Source organism: Rhinatrema bivittatum, chromosome 15, assembly GCF_901001135.1.
Source record: "Rhinatrema bivittatum chromosome 15, aRhiBiv1.1, whole genome shotgun sequence".
NCBI lineage: Eukaryota > Metazoa > Chordata > Amphibia > Gymnophiona > Rhinatrematidae > Rhinatrema > Rhinatrema bivittatum.
This window is the reverse complement of record NC_042629.1, coordinates 10,624,704-10,641,794: the sequence shown is the minus strand read 5'-3', so window position 1 is coordinate 10,641,794 and position 17,091 is coordinate 10,624,704. Positions and strand designations below refer to the sequence as shown.

At 44.6% G+C, this 17,091-nt stretch overlaps 1 protein-coding gene across 1 annotated transcript in view; it reads right to left on the bottom strand.

The window, feature by feature from the left end:
• TMPRSS15 (transmembrane serine protease 15) overlaps positions 1 to 17,091 on the bottom strand; it is a 335,674-nt gene that overhangs the window by 114,724 nt on the left and 203,859 nt on the right. The window contains exons 14-15 of the mRNA XM_029579188.1: positions 870 to 1,020; positions 335 to 476 (exon numbers count right to left, since the gene is read on the bottom strand). Coding sequence (XP_029435048.1) covers positions 335 to 476; positions 870 to 1,020 — 293 coding nt within the window. The remainder of the gene's footprint in view (positions 1 to 334; positions 477 to 869; positions 1,021 to 17,091) is intronic.

Genomic DNA, 17,091 nt, shown 5'->3' with positions numbered 1-17,091 from the left:
TGTGTCAAAAGTCCTAGTATGGAACAGAATAGCAATAAAGCACACATCTGAAAGATGTTTAACACATTAAAACTAGTACCAATCTATTCACCATGATTTAATAACAAAGATGCCTTTAAAAGCATTGAGTCATACAGTAACTTCAAGCACACAAGTGGGAGAAGTTGCAGGTTTGTTCCAATAATCTGAAGCACATTTCTTTTGCCTGGGTCTTATACTAAGAAGACTTGCAGATGATTGTTTGTGGAATAACAAAACCTGCATTCCACAGCCTGGAGAATGAAAGACTGGGGAATCAACCACATATTCAGTGACAAACGTGTGGCTTACTTACTAGGGAGCACAGTAATGGCAGGGGTGGTAGGAACCAGAGTTGGCTGTGGATAAGCACTGTCATTACAACATCCACTTGTCAGGCCAATGTCATCCAATGCGATGTCACTAAAACCAGGGTTTTTAGTGGCATCAAAGGCAATCTGAAATTCCAGTTAAAAAATTCCAGTTATTCTTCAATTGCGATGCAGCTCTACAAGGAAGAAGTATAGATTAATTTCTGCTTATCCATCCGGCTCCCATTTTATCTCCACATATTTGCTAGAATCCAGTCCCTTCTTCACTTCCCCACATGCCAACTGAGTATTGGCCATTGAGGACCAAGGGATGTTTTTTCTCTCCACCCATCCATCTTGTCATTCATTCACTCTACTAGCAAAGCTCTCAGTCTTTGCACTTTATGGTTGATAATTAGATAAATCAAGTTTAGATAACCAAGCATTTATCTTTGTTGAACAGCAGATGGAAAGCGCTAGAGATTACATTAAAGATGCATTAAAAAATATTTATACTGATTGACGGAAAATCACTTAAACCGTAAAGTGTGATGTTTCATTTAATGTGACTTGTCCATAATTCCAGTAGAATCCATAATTTCCTTCTTTCTGGAACACAATTGTTTCCGTGCCTTGTCCATTGGTGACAGCAATACTTAAACGATAAACCTGAAGGCCGTACATGTGATACCTAAAGTGGAAACACAAAGATCCTCACCAAGTCAGATTGGTCTTTGTGGATACAGAACATAATTAGTATATGAATCACATATAAGCAATAGTTTGAACAACAAATGTCCTATAAAAATAAGGAGGTCAATATTCAAAGGATTTGTGTCATGGTTTTGCCTGTGATGCAGTTTCTCATGCCAAGGTTCAGCATACTGCAGTCTTCTCCCCGCCAGGGGTCTTCAGCAAGCCTTGCTCGTTACCTTGCCAGTTACCTCCTTGCTCATTACACAATGCCTAAGCTTCAGCCCTACTTAGCCTTACCTTGTGGCCTACCCAGGCCTCCTGTCTTGCTCTGTGGACTACCTGGCCTCCTTGCCTTGTTCTGTGGCCTCCTGGGCCTTTCAGCCTCACCTTGTGGTGATCAGGCCTGTTAGGTTCTCCTAGCTAGCCTTGTGCCTTGTTGGGCTTTCCTGTTTATTTTTGCCTGTGTAGTACTGTCTAGGGATGTGCATCATTTTTCTGACAGATGAAAATATCGTACGATATTTTCTATCATTCTTACATGATTAATAATTTTCTTACACAATCAAAAGTAAATAAATGTGCAATTACATAAACTCACAATAAATTTCCACAAAATTATACAATTATTGCACTATTTAAAATATAATGGGAGCCAAATAGCAATAAACTCTTAGGAAATTTTAAGTATGGAGATAAGGAGGACACATTACTTTTCTAACCCACTGTAGTTTCTGAGGCTTGATTCAATTTTTCAAGTTCTTTATCTCTTATAAATTTCTCCATATGTTCAGGTAACGAGAAAATAAACTTATTTCCTTGGTAATTAACAAAACATCGGCAGGGGAACTTTAAATAAAAAGTTGTCCCTAGCTCTAATGTTTTAGTTTTCAACATTAAAAACTGTTTCCTGCGAGCCTGTGTAGCTTTGGAAACATCAGGAAAGGTATACACCTTTTGACCACAAAATAACATTTCTCGGTTTTTTAGAGATTTCTCAAAAATAAACTCCTTGTCCCTTTCCTGAACAAAAGAGACAAACAAAGTTGTTCTTTTATTTACTATGTCTAAGGATTCTTCTAGAAAAGTTGATATGCCTGGGGACTGCATGTCCTCCAGTCCACCTGGCTTATCAACTTTAAATGGGAAATAATAAATCTTAGATATAAGAGGTATTTCCTCATTTCTACAGGTTAAATTTTCTTTAAGATATTTAACAAACATTTCATATGGGGATAATAGTCTTGTATATGGAAAATTAACAAATTTGAGGTTCTTAATCCGCATTAAATTTTCCAAATTTTCAATGTCATTATGCAACATTACATTATCAGCTACTCGTATTGTTTCTACACTCTGTATACTTTGAACATTAGTTGACAAATTATTCACTCTCTCATTTATATCCAATAATTTTTTACCCTGTTCAGCAATAGATACCTTATTGTTATTAACCATCATTGAAAGAGAGGAGTTCATCTGAGTAACATTGTTATCAAGTCTCAATAACATCCTCCAAAGATCCCCTAACGTACCTTTGGATGCATCCAAGTCAACAGCTTGGATGCTTACTTGAAGTGGAGATATATTTCCACTTTCACCTTCCTGTTGTAAAGAAGACAAATGGTGTAGAGCTTCCGCTCCCTTCACTTCGGGAGGGGTTTCAGCTCTACTTACGTTTGCAGTCTCACTTCCTGTGGATCCTTCCACGGTTGCTGCACCCGGGGGTTGGGAGGGTGTGGGTCTCAGGCCAGGACTTAATGAGACTTCAAAAGAGTCTCTATCCACGTCCTCTGATGGCCTATTGAGTCTGCTTAGAAGAGTGTCCATCGGTCCGATTCTGGGGGTGACCGGAGAAGATGTATAAGCTCTGGCCTTCCTTTTCCGCCCCATAAATCCAATTTAAGGAGGATTCAGACACCAACCAGCCAAAGACAGTCAAAGCCGGTCTAAGCCGCGCGCGCCCCTTTGGCGCGCGCGGCTTAGGCGATGCGCCAGCGGCGACTAAGCGCCGCTTCTCGCGAGATTTTATAGTCCGTCACAGGCTGATGACACCCGGCACTCGCAGCCCTCACAGCTGCGATCAGTTCTCACAATTGCCGGCGCCTGCAGGACTCGGTGGGTCCTCCGTTCTCCCTCTTTCGGCTCCAACACACTCTGGCTCTCTCGGGGTTTTAAAGCCCTGGCACAGGCTGATGACACCCGGCACACGCAGCCCTCACAGCTGCGATCAGTTCTCACAATTGCCGGCGCCTGCAGGACTCGGTGGGTCCTCCGCTCTCCCTCTTTCGGCTCCAACACACTCTGGCTCTCTCGGGGTTTTAAAGCCCCGGCACAGGCTGATGACACCCGGCACACGCAGCCCTCACAGCTGCGATCAGTTCTCACAATTGCCGGCGCCTGCAGGACTCGGTGGGTCCTCCGCTCTCCCTCTTTCGGCTCCAACACACTCTGGCTCTCTCGGGGTTTTAAAGCCCCAGCACAGGCTGATGACACCCGGCACACGCAGCCCTCACAGCTGCGATCAGTTCTCACAATTGCCGGCGCCTGCAGGACTCGGTGGGTCGTCCGCTCTCCCTCTTTTGGCTCCCTGATATTTTCTAATCTGTCAAGTATCGGGGGATCCCCGAAAGCGATAGGAAAACCCCATAAAATTTTTGTGTGGTTTTCTTATCATTTTTTTTGGGGGGGGGGGGGAAGAAAGGGCACACAGAACCCCCCCAAACCCACCCCTTTAAATCTAATTATTTAGAATCCCCCACCCTCCGGACCCCCTCAAAACATTCCTAAAGGATTTGGTGGTCCAGCGGGAGTCCCGGGAGCGATCTCCCTCTCTCGGGCTGTCAGCTGCCACTAATCAAAATGGCACCGATGGCCCTTTGCCCTTACCATGTGACAGGGGCTGTCGATGCCATTGGCCGGCCGCATCACATGGTAGGAGCAATGGATGGCCTGCGCCATTTTTTAAGATGGCGACGGCCATCCATTGCACCTACCATGTGACAGGGGCTGGCCAATGGCACTGATAGCCCCTGTCACATGGTAAGGGCAAAGGACCATCGGTGCCATTTTGTTTACTGGCAGCCAACAATCCGCGAGCTCCTGGGACCCCCGCTGGACCACCAGGTACTTTAGGAAAGTTTTGGGGGGGTCGGGAGGGTGGGGGATTCTAAATAATTAGATTTAAAGGGTCAGGGTGGGGTTTTTTTTTCCGGCTCGGGACAGCCGAACAAAAACCACGGGAAATGATTTCCCGTGGTTCTACGAACACGATACCGGAACCAATTCACATCTCTAGCCCTGTCCTATTCTTGTTCTGTTTGTTCTCTACCAGCCAATGCCTGTATCCAGCTACTGCCATGATGTTCAGCAGGAGTTAAGCTCTACCGGCCCCCAGAACCCAAGGGATACACCTGGGGGGATGGTGCTGGCTAGGAGTCCTGTACTGCTCCTGCAGGGGTGCCCCAACTCCAACCTGCCAGTCCATGACAGAATGAAGAGGCCAAACAACCCCCTTGGGATGCAAGGCTTCCTGCCAACTTGGTGAGTCTGGAACAGATTTTAATCATTCTATTACTGACACTGTTCCTGCCCCAGCAATTCAAGCCTTCTCAGGTTCTATACCTCGTTATGTTTGTCCTGTCTGCCAAATTTGGAATCCTTCACATTATCTAGAATGCATTGCTTGTCATTTTCCTAATTTTGGATTGTGGGACTTTAAAGACTGCTGTTTTATCAACACTGTGTCTGTAAATGCCTGTAGTACCTGTGTTGCACCCCACCCTGACGATACGATTGCACTGTAGACCCCAGCTTATTGGAAGTGCAGCATATGACTAGCTAAAAATTCTCCCATATTTCCAGATTGTGTGGGATGTGGTTTCCTCAATCCCACCTGGGGAAATGTAAATGCCTACCTGGGTATACGCTTCCTGACAGAGCCTGCCTAATTTGTTCTGCAACCAACTGAGCTCCCTTGAAAACCACAGCACACCAAGACACAAGTAAATTTAGCCAAGGAAAGTTTAAAACCTTACTTCTAAAGGCAAAATCAGCTTCTACATCCAACCTCTCTGAAACCCATAGTTTCTAAGTCAGCTCCTGTTAAGGAAACCTTAGATTCTAAAAGCAGGAAAATTACTTTTCAAGAAATACTCAGGACAACCTCTTTGAAAATCACAGCCATAAACTGCCAGGAAAAGTTTTTAAAAATTTACCTGCTAAGGCAAAATTGGCTTCTAGATCCAGCCAGGCAATCAGGAGTGAGAGAATGCACTGGGTAATCAAGTTCCTTAACCACTACCTCGGTATGCAGAAGCTTTGAGACAAAGAGAGCTGTCTTCAGCTGCATGTAGCAAACTGCTAACAAGATCAGCTCTGACTCATAGGAAAGCAATGTATACCTTTCTCAAACTGGCCTTCTCTGGATCCCTCCTAACTCCAACTCTGCTACACATAACCCACTTCAGATTGCTGTTTCCACCACTGGTGCAATTCAGTCTCCAGGGAAGTCCTGTGCCTCTGTTCAGTCATTTTGCAATGAGAAAACATCGTTAATGCCTTCTGCACATCCTAGCTTATCTTCCCAGTCTTAGGGAATAGTAATTCCAACTGAAATCCTGCTGGTCTCAGCTCTGCCACAATTCCAGGACTCATCCATTTCATTAACTCCACTCCAGGAGAGGCCCAGGCCAGCAGATCTTCTTCTGAGGGATTCCATTCCAGCCAACTTGCTCCAGGAGGAGTCCAACTCGGCCATTTCAGCTGACTCAGGACCAAAGAGACTCCGAGCCAGCTGTCCAGTCTTGGAGACATTTCGAGTCAGCGTCCAATGCTGGAGGGATGCCAGAGAGATTCTGGCCTCATAACTCAGCACTCATGAGACATTAAATCAGTGCTTCAGTGCACCAGAGAACCTGATTCAACACTTTAGCACACCAGAAACCCTGATTCAGGACCTCAGCACCCCAGAGAACTCAATTTCATGCTTCAATGCCCCAGAGAACCTGATCCACTGTTTCAGCGTCCCAGACAACTTGATTCTGTGCTTCAGTGCCAAGAGAGCTCTGGTTCAAGACCACTGCCTCAGAGAGACACTTTTATTCCAAGCACCTTTGTCTCCCTTCTGGACACCACTGACTGCAATTCAAGGAAACCTAGTAAATACAACCACAACCCCAATGGCAAATGGGATCCAAGAGAAGGGGGTCTTAAAGGGAGGGTACTGCATTGGTTTTGCTGTAGTGCAGTCTCCCCATGACAAGGTTCAGCCTGCTATGTATTATTCTCCCCACCAGGGATCCTCAGTGAGCCTTGCTCATCACCTTGCCAGTTACCTCCTCACTGATTACAAAACATCCAAGCCTCAGCCTACTTAACTCAGCCTGTCCAATACCTCAGTGGCTCTTCATTAAGTCACCTCGGCTCTCTGACCTGGCCAGCTTACCTTTTTACTCTGCCTACCCAGCCAGGATCTCCATTGCTGCTGCCACCACCATACCCATGGTGAAGACCATAGTTCTCTAACGTCTGCAAGAACGAGTGCTCAGTTGGGCTCATGATGCTCCCTTGGCCGGACATCAAGGAGTCCTATGCACTGAAGAGCTCCTCTCCTGCTGCTACTGGCAGCCTAACTGGAAACAGGATATCAAGCGATATGTAGACTCTTGTCCCACATGCGCAGCCAACAAGAGTTCCCAAACCTGACCCAAGGGCTTGCTACAACCTCTTTCCACTCCTGAAGAACCATGGATGCATCTGGCTACTGATTTTATTACTGATCTGTTCCCATCAGGGGGCAACACTACAATTTGGATAATTGTGGACAGATTCTCCAAAATGGCCTATTTTGTCCCTCTACCTTGACTCTCCTCAGCCCTGGAACTGGCTCAGTTGTTTGTACTGCATGTCTTCTGCTTACATGACCTTCCCTGCCACATTCTTTCAGACCAGAGTGTCCAAGTCACTGCCCATTATTGGAGAAGCTTATATAAAAAATGTGGGATTATCCTAGATTTCTCCTCCGCTTTTCAACCCCAGACTAATGAGTTAGCAGAATGTACAAACCAATCCCTCAAGACCTTCCTGCACTCGTACTTTAATCAATGCCAAGTCAAGTGGGCCTTCTTATTCCCTTGAACAGGGATATACCATAATAACCATGAGTGTTGGGTAAGAGTATAGTGATAGGAGTATACTACCGTCCACCTGGACAAAATGGTCAGACAGATGATGAAATGCTAAAAGAAATCAGGGAAGCAAACCAATTTGGCAGTGCAATAATAATGGGAGATTTCAATTACCGTGGAAATCGCAATATTGTAAATGTTAGCCTAAGAAGGTGTCAGCAAGCCTGACGTTATATGTCTTTATAGCAGACACTAACCGGTCTACTCAATCATCCACCTTCATCATTTTTTAATGCTTTAATACTACAAAAATTATTTTTATAGAACTTTTTTCTTTTTAATTAAAATTGTCCTCCATGGAATTCAAAGTGTATCAGACTCTTATCGGACAGCTCATTCTTATTGCCCTACACGGGCCGGTGTTTCGCTTCCTCAGCTTCGTCAGGGGCACATCAAAAGATGTTTTAGCAAGAGTCAGTTACCTACAATAACCATATAATAATTAATTTATATATCGAAAGAGGAAAAAATAGTACTTATCTTAATAGAAGCAAGGCTACCGTTCAAAATGGACCTCACGTCTCAGCCATCTTGTCAAAAGGGATTTGGAGGAACTGAAACCGAGGTTCAAGGCTCTTTAAATTCACCTGAATTCTGACGTCAATGACCTAGGTCAAGTGTGGTTGACTTTTTGTCACAACTTCTACAGATTGCTTTAAAGAAAAATTTTTTTGCTTTCAATCAAGAATTTTATTTACAGGTATGTGGCACGGCTATGGGGGCATCCATGGCCCCAGATTTGGCAAATCTGTATATGCATCATTTTGAGAACAGTTGGCTCACTAACCATCCATTTATGCAACAATTAGTTTCCTGGAAGCGTTACATCGATGATGTTTTTGTTCTATGGAGAGGAGATGAGGAGACATTTCAATTATTTTTGATTTGGTTAAATTCCTGTAATTCTCATTTGAAATTCACTGCTTCAATTGATTCACAAACAATTACATTTTTGGATATTCATATCACTTTGATCGATAGGAAATTTGTTACTTCATTATACCGTAAACCTGTTTGTTCAAATACTTACCTTCATTATACTAGTGCTCACCCAAGGAATTTAAAGAGAAACTTGCCGGTAAGTCAGTATATTCGTCTGAGACGTCTATGTACATCAGCAGCAGATTTTGAAATGCAGTCCAAAATATTAAATGAACGTTTTGCTGTAAGAGGTTATCCTCGGTCATGTATCAGGAAGGCTTACCTTCGTGCAAAATACTCTCATCGGGATTACCTGTTCCTTCCATGTACAGTAGATGACTCTGAACGTCAGACTTGCATTTTACCCTATTCCTCTGCTGCTTCAAAAATTCGAGAGTCAATTCTGAAATATTGGCATGTTTTACAAGTACATGAGATTTTTCATCTTCCACCACGTATCACTTTCTCTCGCGCTGCAAACTTGAGAAATCTGTTAGTAAAATCTGACAGTTCTGTGACGTCAGTTCCACCTAGTCATACCTCTGGATCACATCACCCATGTCACACCTGTTCTGTGTGCCAATCATCGATGTCTATTCAAGATCAATTATTGTTTAGGGATGTGAATCGTTTTTCAACGATTAAAATTATCGTCCGATAATGTTTATATCGTCTTAAATCGTTATAGAACACGATACAATAGAAATTCTAACGATTTATCGTTAAAAATCGTTAAATCGTGTTAGTGCGCACTAACTCGAGTTAGTGCGCACTAACTCGATTTAGTGCGCACTAACTGAAAATGATACAAATAAACACTTTCCAGGTCACTGAAGGTCAGTTAGGAATGAATATGTGTTCCTATTGGCTGGCTGCCCTCTTATCTATTGATATTACCAAGGTTACCACTGAGGTGATGGTTGGGGGGATGGGAAATGGAACTGGAAACTAACGAACACCAACAGAAAATGAAACAAAGTGTTCACACTTCCCAGGTCAGTAAAGGTCACTTAGGAATGAATATGTATGTATGTATTCCTATTGGCTGGCTGTGCTCTTATCTATTGATGTTACCAATATGGTTGGGGGGATGTGAAATGGAAACAGTTGGAAGCTTGACAAAAAAAGTAATGTAATGATCAGTACTCACGTGACTAGAACTTGTTTGTTTATTATTTTTGTTAGCAGGCACCTGAAATGCTAGTGCATGTTGAATTTGCCAATCACTGTGCATTTTAGAAAGGTGGTCCTGGCTGGAACTGTACACAGTTCAAATATATGTAATTGATTGTTGGTAAGTGTATTTTTTAAGTAGCCACACTGGCACCAGTATGTTTACTTTTCCTCCTACTTAACTCACTAGCTCAGCTTTGTAAGAAGGGCTTCTCTGCTTGTGTGTTGTTTTTGTTTGGTGTGAGGAGAGCAGAAACATCAGATCTTTATTCAATCTACTACAGTCATCTCTTACAGTGCCCTATCCCTATTAATACCAGGAGTGTTGTGATCTTCCTGCACACAGTGCCCTAACCCTGATACCAGTCTGAGACAGCTCCCTCCCTGCATTACTAGTGAGAGGCTGGCTTCACAGACAGGGGGGAGCTGCCTGACCCTCACTCCTGACTTCCCCCATGTCCCAGCTAGTGAATGGTGTGTGGGTGAGGGGGGGGGGGGGGAGGATGGTGAAGTCTGAGACAGCTCCCTCCCTGCATTACTAGTGAGAGGCTGGCTTCACAGACAGGGGGGAGCTGCCTGACCCTCACTCCTGACTTCCCCCATGTCCCAGCTAGTGAATGGTGTGTGGGTGAGGGGGGGGGGGGGGAGGATGGTGAAGTCTGAGACAGCTCCCTCCCTGCATTACTAGTGAGAGGCTGGCTTCGCAGACAGGGGGGAGCTGCCTGACCCTCACTCCTGACTTCCCCCATGTCCCAGCTAGTGAATGGTGTGTGGGTGAGGGGGGGGGGGGGGAGGATGGTGAAGTCTGAGACAGCTCCCTCCCTGCATTACTAGTGAGAGGCTGGCTTCGCAGACAGGGGGGAGCTGCCTGACCCTCACTCCTGACTTCCCCCATGTCCCAGCTAGTGAATGGTGTGTGGGTAAGGGGGGGGGGGGGGAGGATGGTGAAGTCTGAGACAGCCCCCTCCCTGCATTACTAGTGAGAGGCTGGCTTCACAGACAGGGGGGAGCTGCCTGACCCTCACTCCTCCGGGGTATTGTGATCTTCCTGCACACAGTGCCCTATCCCTGATACCAGGGGTGTTGTGATCTTCCTGCATGCAGTGCCCTATCCCTATTAATACCAGGAGTGTTGTGATCTTCCTGCATGCAGTGCCCTATCCCTATTAATACCAGGAGTGTTGTGATCTTCCTGCATGCAGTGCCCTATCCCTGATATCAGGATGTGTGCAAGAAGATCACAACACCCCCGGTATCAGGAATAGGGCACTGTGTGCAGGAAGATCACAACACCCCTGGTATTAGGGATAGGGCACTGTGTGCAGGAAGATCACAACACTCCTGGTATTAATAGGGATAGGGCACTGTGTGCAGGAAGATCACAATACCCCTGGTATCAGGGTTAGGTCACAAGTTCTAGTCACATTGACTGATCACATTACTTGTTTTGTCAAGCTACCAACTGTTTCCATTTCCCATCCCCCATATACTGTCAGTAGGAAACTTGGTAACATGAATAAATAAGAGGGCAGCCAATAGGAATACATATTCATTCCTAAACTGACTTTAACTGACCTGAAAAGTGTCAAATTGTATCATTTTCAGTTAGTGCGCACTATCTCCCAGTTAGTGCGCACTAACTCCCGTTAGTGCGCACTAACTCGAGTTAGTGCGCACTAATCGGAAAAAACGATTTTTAACGATTTTTTAACTAAAAAATCGTGCCTAAGACGATTTTCTTGCCCTGCCACACGATTTCTATCGTTAAGACGATATGGAAAACGATTCACATCCCTATTATTGTTACCTTCAGGATATAAAATATTTTTAAAACATGACACTACCTGCGATTCTTCGATGGTGGTCTATTTGATTCAATGTCCGTGCTCATTACTCTATGTTGGGAAAACTAAGCGTCTTTTAAAGACCAGAATGATAGAACACCGTTCTAATATCAAAAACAATCGAGAAGACGAACCGCTGGTATTGCATTGTCAAGAACATAAACATACTTTTGCTGATCTATGTTTCTGTGCTATAGATCATATATTACCGCATTGGCGTGGGGGAGATCGACATCGCCTTTTATTGCAAGCTGAACAGCGCTGGATATATAGACTTAATACTAGAGATGTGAATCGTGTCCTCGATCGTCTTAACGATCGATTTCGGCTGGGAGGGGAAGGGAATCGTATTGTTGCCGTTTGGGTGTGTAAACTATCGTGAAAAATTGTTAAAATCGTGAGCCGGCACACTAAACCCCCCTAAAACCCACCCCGACCCTTTAAATTAAATCCCCCACCCTCCCGAACCCCCCCCAAATGCTTTAAATTACCTGGGGATCCGGCGGTGGTCCAGAACGGCGGCGGTCCGGAACGGCCCCCTCAATAGAATCGTGTTGTCTTCAGCCGGCGCCATTTTTCAAAATGGCCGCCGCAAAATGGCGGCGGCCATAGACAAAAACGATTCGACGGAGGAGGTCGTTCCGGACCCCCGCTGGACTTTTGGCAAGTCTTGTGGGGGTCAGGAGGCCCCCCCAAGCTGGCCAAAAGTTTCCTGGGAGTCCAGCGGGGTTCCGGGAGCGATTTCTCGCCGCGAATCGTTTTCGTACGGAAAATGGCGCCGGCAGGAGATCGAGTGCAGGAGGTCGTTCAGCGGCGGTCCGGAACCCCCGCTGAACGACCTCCTGCAGTCGATCTCCTGCCGGCGCCATTTTCCGTACGAAAACGATTCGCGGCGAGAAATCGCTCCCGGAACCCCGCTGGACTCCCAGGAAACTTTTGGCCAGCTTGGGGGGGCCTCCTGACCCCCACAAGACTTGCCAAAAGTCCAGCGGGGGTCCGGAACGATCTCCTCCGTCGAATCGTTTTTGTCTATGGCCGCCGCCATTTTGCGGCGGCCATTTTGAAAAATGGCGCCGGCTGAAGACAACACGATTCTATTGAGGGGGCCGTTACGGACCGCCGCCGTTCTGGACCACTGCCGGATCCCCAGGTAATTTAAAGCATTGGGGGGGGGGGGTTCGGGAGGGTGGGGGATTTAATTTAAAGGGTCAGGGGTGGGTTTTAGGGGGTTTTAGTGTGCCAGTTTTCCTGCCCTCCCCCTTCCCCCGATTTACGATTTTTTAACGATAAATCGGGGGAATTGGTATTGTATCGTGGCCCTAACGATTTTTTGACGATTTAAAATATATCGGACGATATTTTAAATCGTCAAAAAACGATTCACATCCCTACTTAATACTGTGTATCCAATTGGGTTAAATAATGAATTAGAACTGCATGCTTTTTTGGGGTGATTATGCTCTTTAAATGATTTTTCATTGTTCAATTCATGATATCTCAACCACACTTGACCTAGGTCATTGACGTCAGAATTCAGGTGAATTTAAAGAGCCTTGAACCTCGGTTTCAGTTCCTCCAAATCCCTTTTGACAAGATGGCTGAGACGTGAGGTCCATTTTGAACGGTAGCCTTGCTTCTATTAAGATAAGTACTATTTTTTCCTCTTTCGATATATAAATTAATTATTATATGGTTATTGTAGGTAACTGACTCTTGCTAAAACATCTTTTGATGTGCCCCTGACGAAGCTGAGGAAGTGAAACACCGGCCCGTGTAGGGCAATAAGAATGAGCTGTCCGATAAGAGTCTGATACACTTTGAATTCCATGGAGGACAATTTTAATTAAAAAGAAAAAAGTTCTATAAAAATAATTTTTGTAGTATTAAAGCATTAAAAAATGATGAAGGTGGATGATTGAGTAGACCGGTTAGTGTCTGCTATAAAGACATATAACGTCAGGCTTGCTGACACCTTCTTAGGCTAACATTTACAATATTGCGATTTCCACAATTTTTGTTACTAGATTATTTCTGTGGTTATCTACTGACTCCCAGTTTGTTTGTTTAGATTTCAATTACCCCAATATTGACTGGGTAAATGTAAAATCAGGACTTGCTAGAGAGATAAAGTTCCTGGATGTAATAAATGATTGCTTCATAGAGCAATTGGTTCAGGAACCAACAAGAGAGGGAGCTATTTTAGATTTAATTCTTAGTGGAACCCAAGATTTGGTGAGAGATGTAATGGTGGTAGGGCCACTTGGCAACAGTGATCATAACATGATCAAATTTAAACTAATAATTGGAAGGGGGACAATCTGCAGCCCTAACACTACATTTTAAAAAGGGAAACTTTGATAAAATGAGGAAAATAGTTAGAAAAAAACTGAAAGGTGCAGCTGCAAAGGTTAAAAGTGTTCAACAGGCTTGGACATTGTTTAAAAATACAATCCTAGAGGTGCAGCGCATTAAGAAAGGTGGAAGGAAGGCAAAACTATTACCGTCATGGTTAAAAGGTGAGGTGAAAGAGGCTATTTTAGCCAAAAAAACATCCTTCAAAAATTGGAAGAAGGATCCATCTGAAGAAAATAGGATAAAACATAAGCATTGTCAAGGTAAGTGTAAAACATTGATAAGACAAGCGAAGAGAGAATTTGAAATGAAGTTGGCCATAGAGGCAAAATCTCATAATAAAAACTTTTTAAAATATATCCAAAGCAAGAAACCTGTGAGGGAGTTGGTTGGACCATTAGATGACAGAGGGGTTAAAGGGGCTCTTAGGGAAGATAAGGCCATTGCAGAAAGACTAAATGAATTCTTTGCCTCCGTGTTTACTAAGGAGGATGTTAGGGAGATACCAGTTCCAGAGATGGTTTTCAGGGTGATGAGTCAGATGAACTGAACGAAATCACTGTGAACCTGGAAGATGTAGTAGGCCAGACTGACAAACTAAAGAGTAGCAAATCACCTGGCCCGGATGGTATGCAACCTAGGGTTCTGAAGGAACTAAAAAATGAATTACTGATCTATTAGTTAAAATGTGTAACCTATCATTAAAATCATCCATTGTACCTGAAGACTGGAAGGTCGCCAATGTAACCCCAATATTTAAAAAAGGCTCCAGGGGCGATCCGGGTAACTATAGACCAGTGAGCCTGACTTCAGTGCCGGGAAAAATAGTGGAAACTATTCTCAAGATCAAAATTGTAGAGCATATAGAAAGACATGATTTAAAGGGACACAGTCAACATGGATTTACCCAAGGGAAGTCTTGCCTAACAAATCTGCTTCATTTTTTTGAAGGGGTTAATAAACATGTGGATAAAGGTGAACCGGTAGATGTAGTGTATTTGGATTTTCAGAAGGCGTTTGACAAAGTCCCTCATGAGAGGCTTCTACGAAAACTAAAAAGTCATGGGATAGGAGGTGATGTCCTTTTGTGGATTACAAACTGGTTAAAAGACAGGAAACAGAGAGTAGGATTAAATGGTCAATTTTCTCAGTGGAAAAGGGTAAACAGTGGAGTGCCTCAGGGATCTGTACTTGGACCGGTGCTTTTCAATATATATATAAATGATCTGGAAAGGAATACGACGAGTGAGGTTATCAAATTTGCGGATGATACAAAATTATTCAGAGTAGTTAAATCACAAGCAGACTGTGATACATTACAGGAGGACCTTGCAAAACTGAAAGATTGGGCATCCAAATGGCAGATGAAATTGAATGTGGACAAGTGCAAGGTGTTGCATATAGAGAAAAATAACCCTTGCTGTAGTTACACGATGTTAGGTTCCATATTAGGAGCTACCACCCAGGAAAAAGATCTAGGCATCATAGTGGATAATACTTTAAAATCGTCGGCTCAGTGTGCTGCAGCAGTCAAAAAAGCAAACAGAATGTTAGGAATTATTAGGAAGGGAATGGTTAATAAAACAGAAAATGTCATAATGCCTCTGTATCACTCCATGGTGAGACCGCACCTTGAATACTGTGTACAATTCTGGTCGCCGCATCTCAAAAAAGATATAGTTGCGATGGGGAAGGTACAGAGAAGGGCAACCAAAATGATAAAGGGGATGGAACATCTCCCCTATGAGGAAAGGCTGAAGAGGTTAGGGCTGTTCAGCTTGGAGAAGAGACGGCTGAGGGGGGATATGATAGAGGTCTTTAAGATCATGAGAGGTCTTGAACGAGTAGATGTGACTCAGTTATTTACACTTTTGAATAATAGAAGGACTAGGGGGCATTCCATGAGGTTAGCAAGTAGCACATTTAAGATTAATCGGAGAAAATTCTTTTTCACTCAACGCACAATAAAGCTCTGGAATTTGTTGCCAGGGGATGTGGTTAGTGCAGTTAGTGTAGCTGGGTTCAAAAAAGGTTTAGATAAGTTCTTGGAGGAGAAGTCCATTAATGGCTATTAATCAATTAGGGAATAGCCACTGCTATTAATTGCATCAGTAGCATGGGTTCTTCTTAGTGTTTGGGTAATTGCCAGGTTCTTGTGGCCTGGTTTTGGCCTCTGTTGGAAACAGGATGCTGGGCTCGATGGACCCTTGGTCTGACCCAGCATGGCAATTTCTTATGTTCTTATGTTCTTAAATCAGGCCACAGGGGCTTCTTCCTTTTACCTGGTCTTCAGATACCACCTGCAAACATCTCTGTCCACAGAAGCACAGTAGCTTGCCCAGCAGCCAATCTCAAGAAGCAAAAGCTGCACAATCTCTGGCAGATTACATATTGACTCTTGGAACAAGCTACCACCCAACTGAAAAAGCAGACAGACAGAAAATGACATCCAGCATCACAATTCTGACTGGGAGACTTGGTATGGAGCAGTACACGCAATCTCAAACTCCGCTTGCCATCCTTAAAGTTTGCCCCTCGCTTCATGGGACCTTTCTAGTAGCACTGTGACTGGGGAATGTAACCTATAAACTCAAGTTTCGAATCCATGACATGTTCCATGTATCACTGTTGAAACCTGCAGTTCTGTCCTAGCCATCAAGGTCTCCCCCCAAGCCCCCAGCTATTCTCATTGAAGATGATAATATGAAACAGCAGAGATCCTCAATGCCAAGTGGGTGTGGAAGAATCTGTTTTAGTTCATCTCTTGGAAAGGTTATGGTGGCAGGTTATGGGCCAGAAGAAAATTCTTGGGAGCCTGCCGCTCACATCTAAGCTCCCCAATAAATTCATGAATTTCACCAACGGCCCCCTTCTAAACTCAGGCCCAAGAAAACATGATTAGACCCTTGTGAGGGGCCGGGATGGGGGTAACTGTTAGATCCTCAGGCTCAAGAGAGTGATGCACTTACCTGGCTCCAGCCACGATGTCGGGAAAAGATGCTGCCAGACGCCAATGACAGAACCCACTCAGAATGGGCTTAAAGTATGCGTCTTGGCGTGAACACACTGGGGGCATCCTCATGTAGGTGCCCTCCTACCAGCGTCCCTTGCCTCAGCAACAGGTTCCCTGTGCGCATTAGTTTGCTATGCTGGTTGCTGCCACTCTTCAGTATGGTCTTCAAGAGGAGCGGAAGAGGAGGGTATGCCTACAGAAGGCCCCTCCCCCAGTGAAGGGAAAAGGCGTCGCTGACCAAATGTCCACCCCCCCCCCCCCGGCAACAGGGAGCAGAAACTGCGCACCTTGTAATTGTATGGGGAGGCAACGAGGTCCACATCTGGGGTTTCCCACCGATGAAACATTCTGGCCGCTACCTCCAGATTTAGGGACCACTCGTGCAGCTGAAAGGAGCGGCTCAGCTGGTCCACCAGTACGTTCAGAGTCTCAGGCAGGTACGTTGCTCTTAACAAAATCCCCGGTCACAGGGCCCAGGACCACACCTGAACCGCCTCGCAACAGAGGAGGAACGATCCCATGCCTCCCTGTTTGTTGACATAGCACATCGCAACTTGGTTGTCCATCTGAATCAGAAC